This window comes from Pezoporus flaviventris, unplaced genomic scaffold (genome assembly GCF_033815535.1).
Source record: "Pezoporus flaviventris isolate CSIRO_AGI_PZ_B2104156 unplaced genomic scaffold, CSIRO_AGI_Pfla_v1 ptg000041l, whole genome shotgun sequence".
Taxonomy (NCBI): Eukaryota; Metazoa; Chordata; class Aves; order Psittaciformes; family Psittacidae; genus Pezoporus; species Pezoporus flaviventris.
In genome coordinates, this window is record NW_026892589.1 from 3,763,428 (window position 1) to 3,783,272 (window position 19,845).

General features: G+C 43.1%; 1 protein-coding gene across 1 annotated transcript; it reads left to right on the top strand.

Annotated features, from left to right (window-relative positions):
• Positions 1 to 909: 909 nt before the first annotated feature.
• TMEM233 (transmembrane protein 233) lies at positions 910 to 17,105 on the top strand. Its single transcript, XM_061465824.1, has 3 exons — positions 910 to 1,209; positions 8,239 to 8,370; positions 15,288 to 17,105. Exons 1-3 carry the CDS (start codon positions 1,021 to 1,023, stop codon positions 15,297 to 15,299), a joined length of 333 nt encoding a protein of 110 aa, XP_061321808.1. The 5' UTR covers positions 910 to 1,020; the 3' UTR covers positions 15,300 to 17,105.
• Positions 17,106 to 19,845: the final 2,740 nt, after the last annotated feature.

Here is a 19,845-nt window from a genome sequence, read left to right on the forward strand (position 1 = left end):
CCCAGTGACACAAGGAGCTCATTCATAAAGCTCATAGCACACATAGCTCTTTTCTGTAACTTCCATTAATGAAATGCTCTCAGGAGGAGCTAGGCAGTGCAAAATCTCAACTCCAACCTTCATCTGATGTCTCTCCATTTTGCTGAAGCTCCATGCAAGTATAAAGTTCATTTTTCCAATATCATACGGCAGAACCAGAGCCTATTCCTTTCTAGGTGCAGGCTTCTCATACTTTTCCTCACCACCTTCAAAACCATGATGGAAGCAGATCTTTATTTGCTTGTTTTGTGGGGTTGGGGTTTGTTGGGGTTTTTTTCCCATACATTAGGGTTGGGAAATAATACAGATTCATTTGCTTCCTCCTCTTCCTGCAGCCCCCAAAGTGGATTTCACCTTAGAGATGTTCAGTGAGGACTGAATCACTTTCTAAAATTGGCAAAAATACCCCGGGCCTGAGCCACCAAACTGCTTTTAGTTGGTCATTCTCTGCCGATCTGCAGTGTCTTCGCGAAGTTTAGCAAGTCACCGGGGTTAGGAGGTGACAAATTCAACTCAGCTCAAGGGAAACGCCTTTGCTGATGGTGCCCGCTGGCACTAGAAACGAGGGTGTAAGAACACAGCGAACTTCTCCCCGGGGGTAATGCAAACTCCTCTAAAGTCGTTCAACTGCAAACGGTTAACAAGTTTCGGGAAGGACCGGAACAGCCGAGGGCCATGTGGCTCCGGACCCGCCGTGCCAGCGGCGGCGGAGGCTCCCGGCGCCGGGCAGTGCTGCAAACCCTCGACGGCTTCTGTTCGTTTTTTCTCCCGATAGCTCCGGTGAATTTGCTCCCCGGTTGACAGGTTCCGCCTAACAGGGGCCGTGTCCCTGTCCCACCCCGTCGTCGTCCCCCCCCCCCCCCCCCGCCCTGCGGCGCTGCCGGGCGCGGCTCCTTGGCTCAGCGCCGCGGGTCCCGCCTGCCCGGTACGCGGCGCTGGGCTTTCCCGGCCGCCCGCCGCACCGCACCGCACCGCAGCCCCATGTCCGCGCTCCCCCCCGGCGCCGACATCAAGAGGGCTCTGGAGAACAGCCCCGAGACCAACATCGAGGATGAGCTGCCCGACGAGCCGCCGCAGCCGCGGCCCAAGAGCTACCTGGTCCTCAGCATCCTCTCCTGCTTCTGTCCCGCCTACCCCATCAACATCGTCGGCTTCGTCTTCGCCGTCATGGTGAGTAGCCTCCCGCTGGGTGCCCGAGCCACTTTCGGCTTGGGGCTGGGTGTTCGGCGGGGCGACCGCCGGCTCCCCGGGCGTCGCGCTCCCGGCCGGGACCTGCGGGAGCAAAGCGGGACTGGAGGAGCCGTCAGGATAGCGGGCACCCAGCCGTCTGTTAACCGCTTGTCCCTGACCCTGTGGACAAAGGTAGGTGAGGCAGCGAGCCTGAAAGCATCAGCAGGCTCTGTCAGGGTGCCCATGTAGCTGTCCTAGCAGCAGATGACTGAGGAGTAAAAGGCTGTTCAAATCAAGTTTTCAATATCAGGCTATGTAAGGGAGGGAGCTTTATGCCAGTTGGTGGGATTTGTTCCATCTACTAACTTGCACACTAAATTGGACACAGATCTATGTGTAAAAGGAGCAACTGGGCAACAGAAATCTGATTTGCAAAGGAAGAGATATGGTTTCTGTTTCAGCTAATCAACTATGATATAAGTGCCTTTTTTTCCAGTGAGCATGTTCTTTAGCTTCATCCAAACTCTTTGCTAGAATAAAACACACAACAGTTACAACTGTAGATTGGTGGCAAAACCTTTTATAAAATTGAGTTCTTACCACACTGAGAGAACAGCCTTACTCCTATAACCCATAATGATTTGCACAGCCCTTAATAATCCAGCAATCCCATTAACTTCAGGAAGATTGTTAGAACAGAATCTTCCTCTCTGAATCAGAAGTTGCAGAGTCAGATCCAGACTTTTCAAATAGTATACATGATCAGTATTCTCAGTAATACTGCAATGTATTTCTGTTGTTTAGGAGCTGAAAAGGGTTTAAAACATGTTGTGTATTTTCATCCTTTTCTCTGACAGCCAGGCTGAAAAGGTAAGTAAAAATATTCTTTCTTTTTGCAATTAAGTATAAGAACAATTCCCAGTGTCTAAAATGTACTAAAGCACACTTTCCTACAACTAGTAAGATTGGTCACAAATCACATTGCTTAAGCTTGAAAATCACTTAAAGGAACTATTCCACCTTCACAACCTATTTTGACCAGATAAGTATTAGCTGACTTTTTTTCCCCCTCTGTGTTTATTTTCTTTGTTGTTAACTTTAGAATATGCTCTTTTCCTTGATTTGGGAAGATTGGGTTCTGCTGGTATGCAGCATCCTTTATCTGTGGACACTATATAAAGTAATGCGAGCTGATGATCTGGGGCTGTGAGCATCTGTTCACTGTGACGGTGCTTTCACCAAAGCACTGGGGCTGCACAAAGTTAACTGTCAAGGACACAATTTGGCCTCTAAAGATTTTTGCACCCCATATGGAGAAATTTCCACCCACACCCCAGCTGAAGTTCATGCAGGCTTTTGGAGTCAGGCTTAAGTAACTTGTCACTGGGGGATATGTAGAAACCAGGGTGGGAAGAGCACTTCTTGAATGCTAAACAGTCTGTGCAGGTCTCAGCTGCCCACTCCCTGAAAGGGGGAAAACAAAAAACAAACCCATAACCTCCACTGTACCTGAATCCTTTGTTTCAACATATTCCTACCTAAACCCCCTCCTTTTCCTTGCAAATAACATGTCCAACTTCTTTTCCACAGCCCAGTGCCCCTGCCTTTTAGAGCTGCAGCCTGTACCTGCTCCATTAACCTCCACTCCAGGTTCTGCACTTTAACCTATGCTGGGTTTATTTCCACATCTGATGGGATCTACATCCTCTCTCTCTTTCTCAGCCTTCTTCCTAGGGTTGTTAAGGTTTAACACTGAGGTACAGAAGCCAGTTATTTGCTTTTATTGCAGAAGATACCTTTATAATCTGCAGAGCTTGCTTGGGATCTTGTGTCAGAAGAGAAAAAGACCCATAAAAGTGGAGTTGTCTATGAATTTCTACTTCCTAGAATGGGTCTAGAAGGAAAAGTTCTATGAGCCCCTAGAAAGAGGGTTATGGTTCAACACCCTGTTTGCCTGTGTCGTGTCCTCCTTAAGTGCTCTCAATTCAGACAATGTTCACTCTAAAAGTAGAGTCTGGGCTCTAACACCCCTCAAATTAAATGACACATTTGTCTTCAGTCTCTTCTGCTGCTACTTTTACAACTCCAGCCCTGGTTTCCTCACGTCTTTCTCACCTTAACAAACACACACACAAACCTTATCATTTCAGGTCTTACCTTCTTGAATATATTTTTAGCATCAACCTCTCCCAAGTGCTCCCTATTGTGGTAATAACCTTTCTTGCTCCTTACCTCCTTTGTGAAGGAAATCTTATTTTCTGTGATGGGGTAAGAGAAGAGCTGCTAGAATGGACACTCAATGGCATCAGGGCGTTGATACATTGGCATTACAAGAGCAGCCCCCTTCTTGCTGGTCACTTTCAGGTGTGAGGATTGCTTGGTGTTTTTAGCAGATGGACATCTGTTTTCCCCAGGGTCCTGGCCAGGACTCCTGCCTGCAGGAGCACTTAGTACTCCCCTGCAGCTCCAGCCAGATGCCATCAGTTCTTCTGCTTCCTATTGCTTCCAGCTGCTATGTAATGCTGCTGTACAATTATTTGGCTCACTCAGTCCCAGAGGTGCCTTACTCAGACCTTCCCTATTCTTTTTAGCATAGGTGAGACCACAGGCATCAGGGCAGGAGTATGGGGCAGGTACCACAGTTAGGAGGCTCTTGACAGAGAGACTCCCATGGTGTGGCTCCTTATCTGCAGTGGTATCTTTTCCCCCTGTTGTGAACCCAAAAATCACTTTGCTGGCACTGAACTGCCTGTTGTATGTGAAACCTGGCTCAGCAGGGTTGGTTTGTGTCCAGCTCATGGAATCAGAGGGAGACTATGGGACAACTCTGAAAAATGAATCTGATACTTCTAATGCCAGCACTAAGGATTGATAGTTGAACTAACTTTGGCCTTTCTCAGTATGCCATCTTCAGTTGTCTGTATTTCAAATAAGTGTATGTAGGACATCATCTAATTTTATAGAGCCTTAGATTTGTAACAACTTCATAATAGTCTCTCAAAAGTTATTTCTCCCTGCCTGTTTGTTCCTAACTCCCTCTTTATGTTGACACATTTCTAATTATTTGCATGTTTCAAACAATGTATGTGGCTAAGCTGTGACAATCTTGGCTCATCTGCCTCTGATAGTAACAAGCTCTTTGCACCTATTACCCTTGGATTCACATGCCTTGTCTGTAGATTAGTTTCCCTAAGCAAAGACAACAAACAAGAGGGTGGTAGAAGTCATGGAACTTACTTTCTGAGGGGGTCATTCACCTCTTCTAACTTGGATCCTACAGGGCCTTGTACAGTGTGTTGGCTTTGGTTAGGTCAGTGACTAGCACAGTGACCACAGTGTCCCTGTACAGCTATACTTCTCTTTAGGTAAAAAGTTTATTTGGGAAGTTTATTATTTATACAGCTTTTCTTAAGTAACTCACAGGTCCCTGGACACCTGACACCATATGGGACAGCCTGTACCTACTTCAGGAGTATTAAACAGCAAGGCTCAGCTGCTTTTCTTAAGCATTTTTGCATGGCCCTTGCCTCTGCAAACTGGTAAGCTTTTCCTTTGCAACCAAGACAGTTGCAAAGGAAAAGAAGTCCAGCACTATTTGCTTGCCACTATACAACCTGCAGAGCAAGTTCCCCTTTCATTGTGTCCTGCTCATCACCTGCCTGCTTGCCAGAAAGCAGAGGTTCTGAATTGCTCCCTGAGTCCCCCTCTTCTTCCTCTGTAAGTTGCTCTTACAGTGAGGAGTCACACTGAGCTAGTATGTCTCATTCTTCCTTTGGTCTGAACTATAGAGAATGTCTCACTTCCAGGCACAGCCAGATAAGGTTTGTTACAGTCTGGCTCGTAGAAAGCCAGGAGAATGTTGATCAGAGAACATCAGTGTGCTCTGCCCTGGTTTGTGAGAGATGTAGAGGAGCATCTCTGAAGCAATTCAGTATTCTGAATTACGGCACTCTGAGAATGTGGATCAGAAAATGCACATTAAAAGAGATTAATAGTTTGTAACTAATTCAGTGAATTTCTGTTCATATGAGGTGAAGCTGCTTCATTGTTGAACTGTGAATATCTTTTATAAATAGATATGTATGAACCTGGTGAAGTCACTGAGGTTACTCAAGTAAATAAGCAGCTGCAGAACTGTGGCTTTAATTTAGCTTATGACTTCATAGTAAGTGAGGTAGCAGAAACCTGAGAAATCATATGGTATTAGGTTGAAAATGGCTGAAATTGGTTTGAAAATTTGGACAGACCAAATGTCTCACACAGATGCTGTATCCCGTATATATCACCTAGCCCTTTGAAATAAACAGATGTAACTTTTAAGGCTTTAAATGTTAATGTTGTCTATGTCTAACACTGAAAACTGGATGCTTGATTCAAAGGCCCTCTGAAGCTGACAGAAGTAAATGAATTTCAAAGAGCTTTGCATCAGAACCCCAACCACTCCCCGAATCTCTTTTCTTCTTGATCACTGTCTAAGTTATGCTATTTAATTTAACCTCTTAATAAAGAAACTTTTGTCTCCTTCCTGTCTCTCCCAAATCCTCCTCTTTATCATTAATGCCATTTTTCTCCTCTCCATCATGGATTTGTATTAAAATGACATTATTTATTAAAGTGCACAGGGTGAATTATTTATGTGGTACCTGCAGAAATCACATGGACATTCTCCAGGCTTCCTAAATACAGTAGTAAAATTGCACAGAACTGCAAGCTGGTGCTGCCGTGTCTCACTTACAACTCTGTCAGTCTTGAGGCTGCATATATGGAGAACCGAGTTTAGAGTGTTTGCAGGACCATTCTTTAGATGTCACCCAAAGTGAACAATGGGTGGGGAGAACAAAGTACAGGGCTGGGCTGTCAGTGATGCTTCTCCACCTAGCTCCCTGTAGCCACAGTTGCATTCATAGGTGCTGACAGAGGCAGAAGTCAGCCTGCTCAAGGCCAAGCAATGTTTCTCCTGATCCTCCTTCTGTTGATCTTCCCAAATGTATTTTGTGAAAAACCTAAGCAAGCTCTTCTGCAGATAGGAGTGTTGAGAACTGTGGAGTACCTTAGGTGAGAGGAACTATGCCAGCCACGCTTTGTAAAAGGAGGCTGCATTGGTGAAGAATCAGAGGTGACATCATCCTATTTGACTAGGTATTTGTATCCATCTGTCATTTCCATCTCTTCCCTCTTTCCCCACTATATCTTTTAAGTCCAGTAGCCAACTTCAACAAAATCTGACAGCAGAGTAGAGGTATTAGCAATATTCTTTAGGGAAATAAAATAGAGAAATGTTTAGGCATGCAAGCTTCCAGAAACAGAAGAAATGTATCAGTGCTCTCTTTAAGGGCCAGAGTGCATCAGCAGCTCAGTCTTTCTTAGACATCAGAGAGTAAGTACCTGCACTTATCCATGAGATGCAATTGTAGGAATATAGACTTCATTGCTTTGGGACTGTCTTGGCAGAGTGATATTACTGCAGTGCTAACACCAAGGATGCATCTAGCCCATTAACTTGTGTGTGCTCACTAATTGAGAGAACACACAGAGATAATGTCCCTAATTATTTTTCTGCTTGGGAAAAAAGGCTCCGCAGCAAAGCTTGGTGTCCTCTGAAGTTCATTCCTTTCCTGCTCTCCACAGTCTTGGATCTTCATTCTGTTGAAGTAGCTGCTGCTCTGTCTTTGCCCCACAAAGTGATTAGTAACTAAAGCACTTCCGTGACAGCACTTGGCAATACCTCATCCAGTTGTTTTCTAAAGGCAATCTGAATTATTTAGTGCACAGAAGAGTTAATTTGATCAGGTCTCCATATTTCTCCCCCTGTATTCCCAGTTTCTGGGATACTTCCTGCAATACTGCAGAGATAATAAAGAACAGTATGATAAAGAACTGAAGAACATCCTCAGGGAATCAGGTTATGACTAACCTGATTCCCTGAGGAAGTCTGCTGAAAGAGTTCAGTAGTGCAATCTGATTAAGAAATTTCCACTCAATGTCATGGTTTATGAGCTCAAACACTCCTGATCTTACAAAATAATTCTTAATAATAATACTGTTTTTAAAAATTCTGTGGTAATATCTTATTCTTGGTATAAAGTTACTACAAACCGCATTAGACTCGTGTAGGAGAATACTTCAGTGTCTTTCACTGAGTCTTCCAATATATGGTCTGGTTAAACCAAAAATGGATTCAGGAAGCCTTACAGCCCGTCTCACAAAAGACTTGCAATCTGTGCATGTAATGAATATTTGTATGGTCTATCTAATGAATATCTAATGTAATGAATATCTGCTAAATCATGGGTGAGTAAAGTTGAGTGTGTTGAGATAATATCTGTATGTCTGGTGCGATACCTCAGGATGTAGATGATGATAATTATCAGTGTGTTCAAAAACTTCAAAGGGACAGAGATTCTAGCCCGTGAAGATGGCGCTTGGATCTTTTGTTCAGATGATCTGTATTTCTTTGGTTTGTTTTGGGCTGGGTTTTATTCACCACCAACAAACTACCTATTAATTCTCCAAAATTTGAAGAGCAAACAATTGGAAAAATAGGAAATAAGTAAGCTTTTTTTTTTTTTTATGTTTTCCTGAGGCTTTCTGTAAAAATGCAGCCTAATTATGCTCCCTTTTATGCTTATGGGCCTATAAAGTGTAAGAGTTTATTTGCTGGTAAAGCGGCCATCTAACAGTTCACATATGCTATAAAAATACTTCCAGAGATAAACAAAACTGATTTATTCAAGTAGGTGGATTAGAGTTGATCTAACAGCTTTTATGCTGTTGTGTACAAGAAAACTCATCATATGACTATAGCCTCACCACTGAAAATAAGAATGATGAAATGAGCAGAACTGAAAAGTGGATTCCCTGCTTCCCTCCAGCTGGTGGCAGTGGATGTTACAAAGCAAATCACCATTGTCTGAAGTTCTTCCTACAGGCCCAGTGTACAGAGAACTTAATCTTAGTTCAAAGCAGTCACGTTGGTTTGTGTACAGATTTCTGTTTAAAAAAGTCACAAACTCTGTTTCTCTTTCGCAGGCTTTAAACAGTTATAACCAAGGAGATATCGAAGGCTCAAAAAGACTGGGTCGCAATGCCCTCTGGGTTGCTGTTGCGTCTATCATCATTGGCCTTGTCATCGGAGTCTACTGTGCAGTTCATTTCACAACGGTAAGCGCGGTGCTGCTAGTTCCAGGGCAAACACTTCTCTGTGCACAGGCCTCAGAATAAAATACTAAAGATTATCACAACTATCCACTAATGTTAAAACGTAATTTTTACTTATTCTGCAATTTAGCAAATTCTGTTGCCTGTGGTTAAACGCAAGTGACTCTGTCTTAGCAGCAGTGATTTTCTAGAAACTCCTGCAGCTCCCGTTCATGTTTCCAGTTTAGGCAAGTTGCTTTTTGTTTACTTCTGCCCCTCAGTTTCATCATCTGCAAGACCAAGTCCATAGAGATCCTTAGATTTCAGGTAATAGAGTCCTCAGGTGCTAATTTTCAGTCTCACAGTCTGTCCAACATACCTTTTTACCTTTGCAAGAAGAAGGTGGCAGCCGATTACTATTTTAGTGTTTGATGCTAAGGTGACCCTAACTATGTCAAAAGTGACCACAAATGTCATTTTGGCTTGGCTTGCTATGGGGTTGGATTGTTCACTCTCAGTGCTGTTTGATTGTGATTTGCCTTCCTACACCTGGAACAACAGTGGACAAAGGAATCTCTATCCACAGTGGTGACCCAGTTGGATTATAAACTTGTTTGGAAAAGAGAACAAAAGTAATTGGGGTATTGATAAAATAAACAAGATTATGCAACAGGATGTTGTTTTCTCCATAGTAATGTGCATTTCACATTAAAATAACCAATTTAAATCCATTTATTTTGATTGGAGAGCCTTTCAGTGCACTGTACAAGCTTATGTATAAACAGAGATCACCTCATCCACCACTGAAACGCAAACATCTCCAGAGAGTGGAATGGAGTGGCTGGTTAGAAGAAAGCCATATTGAACTACAGGAAAGTTAGTGGAGATGGGGTTCATTTCTGTAGGATATCAGTACTTATTGTATATTCATTCACCTCCCATGCATTTTGCAAGCATGACTCTTTCTTTGGTTCAGCTCGTGTTCAGTTTGCTCAGCCCTCACATATCTAAAACCAAGCCACTTCAGGTGGGGTGTGCCAAGTTTTGTAACTGACAGCAGCAGTAAATTCCTTTGGTCGCTTCTTCTACCTTACTCATCATTCCTCAGACAAGGATAGCAGCTCAGTAACTGGCAGACAGCACTGCCTTCAAGCATACAAACATTAACCAGGGCATGCTACATACATTTAGTTGTAGTCAACATTTCACTTCTGCTACAGTAGGACACTGTGTGCTGAACTTGTGCATGCTTCTTTGTGCCCACTCCCAGATATTAGTGGTAGTTAGCACTTTATATCTAGCTAGTATTTGCAAGCACCTCTCTCTCCTACCCTTAAGAAAGTAAGCAGCAGTAAATCACTGTAATATGGCTTTGGTTTTTTCTTTTGTCTTTTGAGGATTTTTTTAAAGTAGTCTTGGTTTCTATGACCTACACATGATTATTTTTTCCTGGAAGTTAGTTTAGACTTCAGCAATATCTATGGAAAGCTTGACCTTTCCAGGATTCATTATTGTGTATTTTATCCACATGAAATTCATCAGCTACCATGTTACCCAGTTGCTCTTGCTGACATTCCTTATGGCTCCTTTTGCTCTTCGAAGGGTAACAACTATCAATGCAAATTACCACTGGGAGTACCCCCTTGTATTCCATGTTCTGATGTATCTCTCCCTAGAGTTGGTTGTTTACCATCCCACCATCCCATTTCTAATCTGTGCTGGTAATTTATCTTCTCCCATGACTGCTAGAGTTTCTCACAGGGGATGCTACTTGAGTATTCATAAACCCTTTGATAAACTTAACTAGCTCATTCTGATTTACTTATGGTGCTGCTGACAGTATCAAAGATGCAATGTGTAATGAGTTTGAGGGCTGGATGGGCCTCAGGAGTTCTTCTGCCATGTCCCATGTCTGAACTTCTGGAATGCAACAAACTTGAGACATCCAAGTCAGGTTGGTAGGAGTGAATCTCTACCAGTTGTTACTCAACTTTTACTCTTGGTACAGAAACCTAGTTCAGGGTCAACTGGCTCTGAAGTCTCCTTCAAAACTCTTCACCTTCACCCAGGGGGCTGGCTACACATGTCCTGGAGGACAAGAAGGAACCTTCTTCTGCTAAAGTCACAAACTTCAGGCCTTTCCCATCCTGGAAGTCTCCATTCAGCCCTAGTTCAAGTGTAGTCTTTAGTTGCTCATCCTTGCTTTGTGGAGCTCAGAAACTTTCCTCTGCAGAGGCCTTGTTGGTCTTCTGTTTGTACACCCTGATTCCTGCAGTCTGCTCATGTCTTCCTGAAGCCCTTTTCTCTGGGTACTCAATGCTTCATTCGGAGTACAGCTCTCACCATAGAGGCCACCAGTGTCCCAGCCCCAAAGACAGGCAGCAGTCATTCCCTGCATCTGCAGTGTGGACAGTTTCATTCTCTTTCCAAAACTCCATCTGGGTCAAGGCATCTGATATGCCAGACAGTTGCTGTAGCAGTTTTGGGCACGGTGCCCTGTGGCCTAGCACCACCACTGCTGCACAGTCTCAAGCAATCCCTTGCTGTCTTCAACAGTTTCTAGGTCTACTTCTGTACAAACTCAAAACTTAATGGCTCAAAACCCTCTTTGCCACTCTTGAGTATCTCTCATTGAAAGCTCTGTGAATGAGCGCTTAAATCGCCATCTCTGGATGCAGATTCCTTCAGCATGCACTGGATAGTAATTTCCTCTCTATGAATGGTATTTCTAGAAGACCAGTTCAATGAGGTCAGTGCCTAACTTGCTGAATTTCAGTAGCCTGAGTATCAAAACCTGTATGTCTATTAAAAATTCCAACCAAAGTTATCTGTTCCCGCATCTCTTCTGGCTTTCCAGTACCCAAACCTACTACGCGTTTCATCTTGCCTGGGAAAGGGGTTAAGTCTTGTGCTTTAAGCAGAGCTGAGGAGGGGTCCCATGGTACGTCACATGCCCCAGCTAGGAGAAAAACATCTAGTCAGGGGTGTTGAGGAAAGAAATGGTAGAAGCTGCAGAGAGAGGAAGTGCAAGAAATTCCTGCTTTGAACAAACAGTGACATAATACCCCCACTAACGCTGGTAGACTTTGGGAAGAGGAAGACCCCTTCAGTTCTCAGAAAATTCCTACCTGTAAGCCCAAAGCTTCCTTGCATGGCTTTGGTGCATTTATTTGCAGAGCAATGGTAGCACAGGAGTAACAGCAGGTGACGCCTACATCTTCATGGAAAAACAGCCTTGACTTTTCATTTTGGAGATTTACTCAGGGCTTCTACAGCTGCTTTGGAGAATGTCATTTGTCTTTAACACTGGCATGTTATCTTTATCAAACATATATTAAGATGTACAGTGATACACACACATATATATAGACTGGAACAAGGCCCACCCAACACTTTGTAACCATTTACCTACAGCAGCCATGACCCTGCATGTATCCAAGGGGGAGCTGTCTCTTGCATCACTGGAGTTAACAGCCCAGCAATAAACCTTGTCTGTCTTGATCAGTGTAAACTGTTTTGTTCCTTGTTATGGTGAGGAATCACTGAGTGTTAAGCTGTGATATGTGCTGAATCAAAGCTGTCCCTCATTCCACACCAGGCCAAATTTATTCATAATCCATTCTGTAACTTTCACCCTTTCCTGTCAGCTTCTCCTGCACTCCTAATTTGTCAGTTCTGAATGCTGAATTACACTTCCACTGCTTGCTCAGATGTAATTTAAACCACTGTTTGTATCACCACTGAGTCTAGCTAGCCCTGAGTATGTGCCCATAGACATGTTGTCCCTCAAGAACTGCAGTGAGAAAAGGGACATACATCCTCCATAAGGAGACATCCCTAGGAACTGCAACAGTACAAAGCTGTGTGCCACAGCCTGCATGTGGCCTTAGTCTGATGTCCTTGGCTTAAGAAGACACACCAAAAAAAAGGGGGGGGCTGCAAGGTATGAATAATGTTTCTATTCAGGCAGACACAATCTCTTCAGCTTGGGAAAGACTTAGGAATCTGTAGTTAAAGGCAGTGAAACAGTGACTATTTGTTGTCTGCTATGGATGTGATGAAGGGGCACCAGGGAAAAGCAGCTTTAAATGAGAGGGAGGTACTTTCCATGTGACATAGAGTGCAGCTGTGGAACTTCTTCCTTCTAGTTGCTGTAGATGTAAAGAATACTAATTACTTGCAACAGCAACAAATGAAGTTACAAGAAGAAGCTGAAGTTCAAAGATGCAGGTATAATCTCAACCTCAGAAAGTTTCTAAGCTTCAGACTGCCAGAGCTGGAAAGGAGAAATATCTCCCTGGATGTAGCCTTTTCTGATACAGTCCCTTTAGGTATTTGTAACCTGTCAATGTCAAAGATGGGGTGCTGCAAAGATGACTGTTTGCTCTGACCCAGTACCATGCTCCTTCATGAAGCCTGTTGGTAGCCTTTCCACTGACTTGGATAACTTTGGAGTCAGCCTTCCTATCTCTTTCCAAGTATTTTGATCAGTAGAAGCTGATGATTTTGTCAGTGAATGAGGGCTCTCCAGTAGTTCACAATCTGTGTTTTCAGAGCTGACTCTTCATTTTTGGGACATACTGCAAAGTCTGTTTTGTTTTGCTTTTTGATAACACAAGACATTTGGCGTCTTTGGTTTCCATTTGAGTCCCACTGGTAGGAGTTAGGGAAACATGCTCCTGGTTTGGAACCACCTTAATTGAAGGACACTCCAAGTTTCCCAAGCTCTTTTCTTAGCTGGTTCTCAACATGTCATATTCTACTTCATGCTACCACAGGAATCATGCATTGCTCTTCCATGGCTGGGTTTGCTGCTTAACCTATTGCTAGTCTGAAACAATATGCAGCTTCTTACAGCACATACATCTAGACGATCTCTAGTGTCTGAGTGATGCTTGACAGTGCTGCTCAGGGCAGAACTAGAGCTTACTTGAGTTTTGCTTCCCAGTTGAGCCACAACACGTATCATATAATGCCCATGGGTTTTGTACACCTCTCTGCACTCTAGGCAGAGAACCTAGAGTTCTCTGCACTCTAGGCAAGTAGGAGTGAGTCAAGTGAAAATGTGGAGAACTACTCAGTAAAGCAAGTAAAGACAGAAGCCTTTTCTGTAGAGCTCTGACTGAGGCTCTTTGGTATGAGGAAGGGTGGCCAAAGTACTGAAGGAAAGGACCACAAGAAACTCCTGCCAATGGACCAGCATGCTACACTTCTTAACCTCACGTCAGAAGTTTATGTTGAATCCCAGTGCCCCAGGCAGGGTAGAATTATCTTCTGGTAAGAACTTACGTAAGAAGGGCAGTTTTGTTCAGTGACTGCAGAATTTCATGCAAACCACTGTGATATTTTAATGCTTTCGTAGAGGAGTGTGAAATTCTGACCCCTTCTTTAATCTCACTTGGTCTAGAACTTCACCCCAAGGAAGTCACAGAAATACCACCTGTCAGCATGGCTCTGAAGGAGCACAGAAACAGCCAGGCTATGAGGGAAGTACTAGCTTGTACTGTTTCATCATCAGTAAGGTCTTAAATCAAGCATATGTGCAGTAATGCTACATTGGTGATTACTGGTAGAAGGAAAAGGAGTAAGCACTTAGACTGTGCACCAGGGACATGTATACATGTATTTTTCTTAGAAATAATTCTTCAGGGGGAAAAGGCATACAAGGTTATTTTCAATCCGCCGTTCCCTTCCTGGGGTTCTCAAAAGCCTTTGTAGCCATTTCACTGAGTGACTGTCTCTCAGACACAGAATAAACTGAGTAAGATGACAGAAATTGCACAGCCAGCCTCCAGATCTTTACACTGCCAATCCTGTTCATTGTACCTTACCACAGGGAAAAAACCAAAGTCAAGGAAGACTACCTGCCTCTTGCAGCAGGGATTGTTCTGCCAGTCACTGACAGAGCACAAAGTCTGAGGTCAGGGAATTCCTATTGTCTTTTACCCACACTAATTTTTGGTGTCCACCTAGCCAGTGTGCTCATACTGCTGCTTTTCTCTCAGTAAGGATGCTAACTGTTCATCTCCTTGGTACCCTACCTCTTGTTACTGGGTTTGTAAAAACCTAAGAGTTTAAAAGTCCTCCACCTGTCTATCAAACACGCTCTGTCAGCTCAGAGGCTGAGTAGTGGGCAGATACATGTAGAGGCACAAAGGCAAACCACCTTTCATCTGTGAATGGGGGAAATGTCCCAACAATAGATTCTGCCCATTGGAGTCCTGAGCCTCCAAGAAATCCTCAGTATCCAAAAGACAATCAACAAAGGAGTTAATGCTGTATGCAGGATATATTTACTATTTAGTGCCTCATGCCCTAGATTCCTCTGTAAGGAGCCTCTAAAAGGCAGCTGCCTGGTGGTGAAGATATCTTGGACTTTAGTAGACAGGCCAGCATTCAGGGACAAGCCAGTGGGATCAGTACATCAATGGATAATGTCTGAGAACTACCTCTACACAAGAATTTGAGGGAACTTCTCAGATCTTTCTTAATGCAGGTATATAAGAGGGGTTACCCAGCCCTTTTATAAATGTCTGTCATGCATTGCTGTTGCATTTACTGTGTTGTCTACTGCTGAAACTATTGTTCTTGCCTGACTGGTTTATGTACCACTTCAAGGAAGCAGAGATGCTGGTGACCTCATGAAACTTTATCAAATAAGAGCCCATTTCCTGGCAATGAAAGATGCTAACTTGCATTGATTCAGGTAACCCAGTTTAAAAATGCAGTTCAGACTGACAGATGACTAGTGCCATTAGAAACTTAGCTCTGACTCAAATCTGTATTGAACCACTAATCTACAGGGATGTTTGTTAAGAGAACAAGTGCCACTAATGTGGAATAATGTATCCATTAGATCTGTAGAATTAATAATTTAAACTCACAAGGCAAACTCTCTGTCTTTTCCTCCTTTAAAAATATGTATTTCTGTGTCCTTGCAGTATGCTATATGAAGACCAGGAATGCACGTGGAGGATATCATCATGTAAACCTCAGGAGGGGAAAAAAGAAGAGAAGGAAACCATTCCAGAGTGTTAGATTTGACCCTACAAGTCTGCAGAGGCATGTTGCTGGTGGATGAACTGATAGTCCAGCTAGTTAATCAGCATGACGTGACCAGGTTTTCCAATTATTTATTTATAAGAAATCTCAGTATAAAGCAGCATTTTCTCTTTTACCCAAATGTATAATGAGATCTTGCCCTAACAACTCCCTTTTCTTTCTCATTTACATGGAATGAATGCTGGATCCATGACGTTCCCTGGCTGACCCTAGCCAGACAAAGCCAACGTATCTTGACTGTTTATAGTGCACAATGTAAGATCTGATGCACAGCCCACTGAAGCAGGTAAAAGAATTCCTATTGTCTTTAGTGGGTTTTGGATCAGGTCATTAAGGATTTTTTCATTACTTTAAAATAGTCTCAACGTACCACAGGCACAACCATGGGTTTGTGATTTGATCCTGCTGTGAGATTTTATAGTGCCTGGGCGTACTCTGACTCAGTGGCTGCTTTCTTCTGTCATCCTCAGCTTTTAGGTCTTTACCTTGGATTTTTAACCACCTGGGACCGATTCAATCACTTGATTATTAAGAGACACTCTTCTTCCATAGCACCCATATTGTATTTCATGATTCAGTTTTGTTTTGTTGTCTGTCATTGTTGAACTCCCTTGACTTAGCTCCAGTCCTGCATTAAAGTTGCACTTGATCCTATTTTCATCTTTAAACTTCACGTATGTAAAAAGCTCCTATTTTTTTTATCTGACAAAAGATCTGTTTAAATAGATGTTCTTCATCCCTTTGTTATTGTTCCTTTGGCAAGTCACATTATTTCATTGTGTTCTGCTTTGTTCATGTCTTTTCCCTTTAGTTCATCCTCTCATCTTGCTATGAATAGTCTAGATATCAATGCAGTTAGAGATGGACAGACTTTTGGACCCTTACACTCTTGGTGATCCTAAGATATTACTTAGTGAAAAGCCTTAGGTTACAGAATTGATGGCCTCTGAGTTACTGCAGTTTCTTGATACCTTAGGAAAACTCAGCATGGGACATCTTTTTTTTATTTGCTGGAAGCTGTTTCAAGGAATATATTCATTTTGTCACACAAATATACCATGTTAAAAGGAGTAACCTCTGGTAAGCATTAAGATATGGCTACATCTTCAGTGGTTGTTGCTCCATTTGCTTTAATTGTTACTACATCTTCAAGCAAGCTATACCAGCTTACACCTCCTGTTCTTGCACTAACATAACTCTGGACTGACTACCCAGAAACACATGGGAGTTTTTCAAGTGCAAGTAAGAAAAGAATCATGCCCGGCAGGAGTACAACTACCTGTTTAAAAAGAAACAATCTCCTAGAAACCTTTATCTGTTACAGCATATGCCTGGATGTAGCATGTATTTTCTGTGCCTTGATATTATTCTTTTAATGTGCTTTTTTGCTTTTCCTTCTGTTTTTCATTGAAGTCAGTGATGCATTGCCTGTCCTTAATGACTCCAGTGTAAAACTTCCCAGATAATGGTGAAATCAGTTGATTTTTTCAGCATTTACACTGACTGGATTTACCCACATGGGAATCTTGCCACTGATTTTGATGATCCCAAGAACTGGCTGTTTTGTGAACTCCTTTTTGGTTTTTGAATACTATTTCAATGGTCTGAGATGTCTTGTGGGACTTTTAGTAGTTTGCCTTATTATCAGATATGATAGAACTGCAATTGAGAAGTGGAATAAAATTACTTTTAATTCATGTCCATTCTGGTATGTGGGAAGTGTCTTTCCTAAGTTTTGTTGCCTCTTCTATTTTATAGAGTAACATCCCTTTTCCTAACCTTGGATAGTTTCAAAATAAAGTGAATCAGAGCAAAAGCAGGATTTCTGGCCTATGTGATACTATACAACCAGCCTGTAGCGGAGCTAGGACATTCAGAAGTTACTAGAGACCAGTTAATGCTCAAAACATCAGCAAGGTAGGCTCTTTGCTTCATTTTCAAAATAGCATCCAGAAAGTGTTGAGGCCTTTTCCAAATGGTCCCTCGGTGGTCTCTTTGGGTCTTTCCTGCCATGAAAGTGGTCAAAGGAGGTATCTCTCAGCAGGTAACAGAGGTCCCATTTCCACCACCTTGAATTCCTGGCATCAAAAGTAAGCACTACTGCATTGCTGTAGTAATAGTTTTCTACGTGACAGAAATCAAAGCATGTACAGAAAGCTTCATCCTTCTGCAGAGTATTAAACTGCAGTACTGTAAACTAAACCACAGCTATCTGGGTGAAAGGGCAGAAACATTTCCAAAGTTATTTGGGTACTAGAGGATAGGGCTAGGCAACTTGAAGTATGTTCTGAAAGGGCCTAACAAGGACTTAGATCAATAGCAGCTAGACACCCGATTTGTTCAGATGGTTTTGAAAACCATACTGGAAATCTAACTTGCATCTTGATGCTCATAAATATCTTTGAATCCTGCTCTCAATATAATTGAGGATTAAGCCATTGTATCTTCAGTGCTTCTGCAGATAAATGTTGCTACCTTGCACTGCTATTGATTGGTATAAAAATAAAGGCTTTGTATTAAACCACTTAATGTGACAGAGAGGGGAAAATGCAGCAATTCCTCTAACATCCTTTAGTGCTTCTATGTCATAGGTAATATTTTTGCTTTACTAATGTACTGGTATATGTTCTCTTCATTTATTTATGTTTACATAAATTTTAAAGCATGTTTGAGAAATGCAGTCAAACACAGCTTGTGCTGGAAATGGATATGGTCCTTGTGCAACCAAATGGTTCTGGGGTAGGTGTGACAGACCCATACAAAGTCAGGTATCAAACACAGGAAAGCTAAATGGCATTTTACTGCCCAAATCAGCAAGACCCCTGGTGACAGTGTGTTCTTGCAGCCCAGCAAGCCAACTGTATCCTGGGCTGCATCAAAAGGAGCGTGATCAGCAGGTTGAAGGAGGTGATCCTGCCCCTCTGCTCTGCTCTTGTGAGACCTCACCTGGAGTATTGTGTGCAGTTCTGGTGTCCTCAACACAAAAAGGAACTGTTGGAACAAGTCCAGAGGAGGCCACGAGGATGATCAGGGGACTGGAGCACCTCCTGTATGAAGATAGGATGAGAAAGTTGGGGCTGTTCAGCCTGGAGAAGAGAAGGCTGCATGGAGACCTCATAGCAGCCTTCCAGTATCTGAAGGGGGCCGGTAGGGATGCTGGAGAGGGACTCTTCATTAGGGACTGTAGTGACAGGACAAGGGGTAACAGGTTCAAACTGAAACAGGGGAAGTTTAGATTGGATATAAGGAGGAAATTCTTTCCTGCCAGGGTGGTGAGGCACTGGAATGGGTTGCCCAGGGAGGTTGTGAATGCTCCATCCCTGGCAGTGTTCAAGACCAGGTTGGACGAAGCCTTAGGTGACATGGTTTAGTGTGAGATGTCCCTGCCCATGGCAGGGGGGTTGGAACTGGATGATCTTAAGGTCCTTTCCAACCCTAACTATTGTATGATTCTATGACAGCAGTGGGTGTAGAAGGCAGAATGCAGTTGTCTGACTGAAGAATTAAGGGGCATATAAGCAAATCTCATTATCTATGACAGGCTCTGGAAATAACTTGTCTTTCATCATTATGCATCTAGATTTGGACCTGGGCCACTATTATTATGCATTGCACTTACCATTTTCTGGTGAAGGGAAAAAAAGAAAAAAAAAGAGCATGACATAAGAGGGGGGAAAGCAGTGAAACACATTTCAACTCAACATCTGTGTCCTGGGCAGCAGAACAGTGTCTTCCTCCCACAGAGCTGCTCTGGGCTTCCATTTTTTGATGCAGTTTTCCTGCATGCTGAAGGCACCAACTAATGCCTGAAGTCCAGCTCTCTTTTCCTTCCTGCATGTATTACAGGCAGAGACAGATGGAAACTTGAAAATGCTGGCCTCAGCTCCTGGATCATGTTAGCATCTTCCAGGGCAGCTGCATTCTGCGTAACACCAGCGTGTACGTATCTTGATATGTAACCCTAGAAGAGGGTTTCTAAATATAAGCGGAGTTTCTTTGCTGCCATGTGAAGGGGGTCAGGCAGACACTTAAACAACATGTGGTGTATGCTTCATCAGATTGCACAGAAAAAAAACTAGCCGGGGCAACATGAAATGAAATTCTTAGGGTGCCCCCCTGCAGGCACATGCAGGAGTTCACAGCTTGTGACTTCAGGATCGCTACTGGCTCTGCAATGTATGGGATTGAAACCATAATCCACCAACAGCATGGCTCAGGGCTCTAGAAGCTGTTGCTTTTGTACCTGTATCTTTAGACATGTTCACAGTGTGAACTGTGTTCTGCCCCTCTGCTTGGAGATAGGGGGTATGTGATTGCTACCAGAGACTGGGTCATCTTCTGAGTTAGTTTTCACTTTGTGTGCATCGTGGGCACACATGCACAAGAGGATGCTATTTGAAGGACTGCATTTCCCAAGGCAGGTAACATTTAAATGCA

Excerpts from the sequence above, each read along its gene's own strand:
- TMEM233 (XM_061465824.1), top strand. The coding sequence starts at position 1,021 with ATGTCCGCGCTCCCCCCCGGCGCCGACATCAAGAGGGCTCTGGAGAAC. Across the intron at positions 1,210-8,238 it reads GCTTCGTCTTCGCCGTCATG|GCTTTAAACAGTTATAACCA; the intron begins GTGAGTAGCCTC and ends TCTCTTTCGCAG.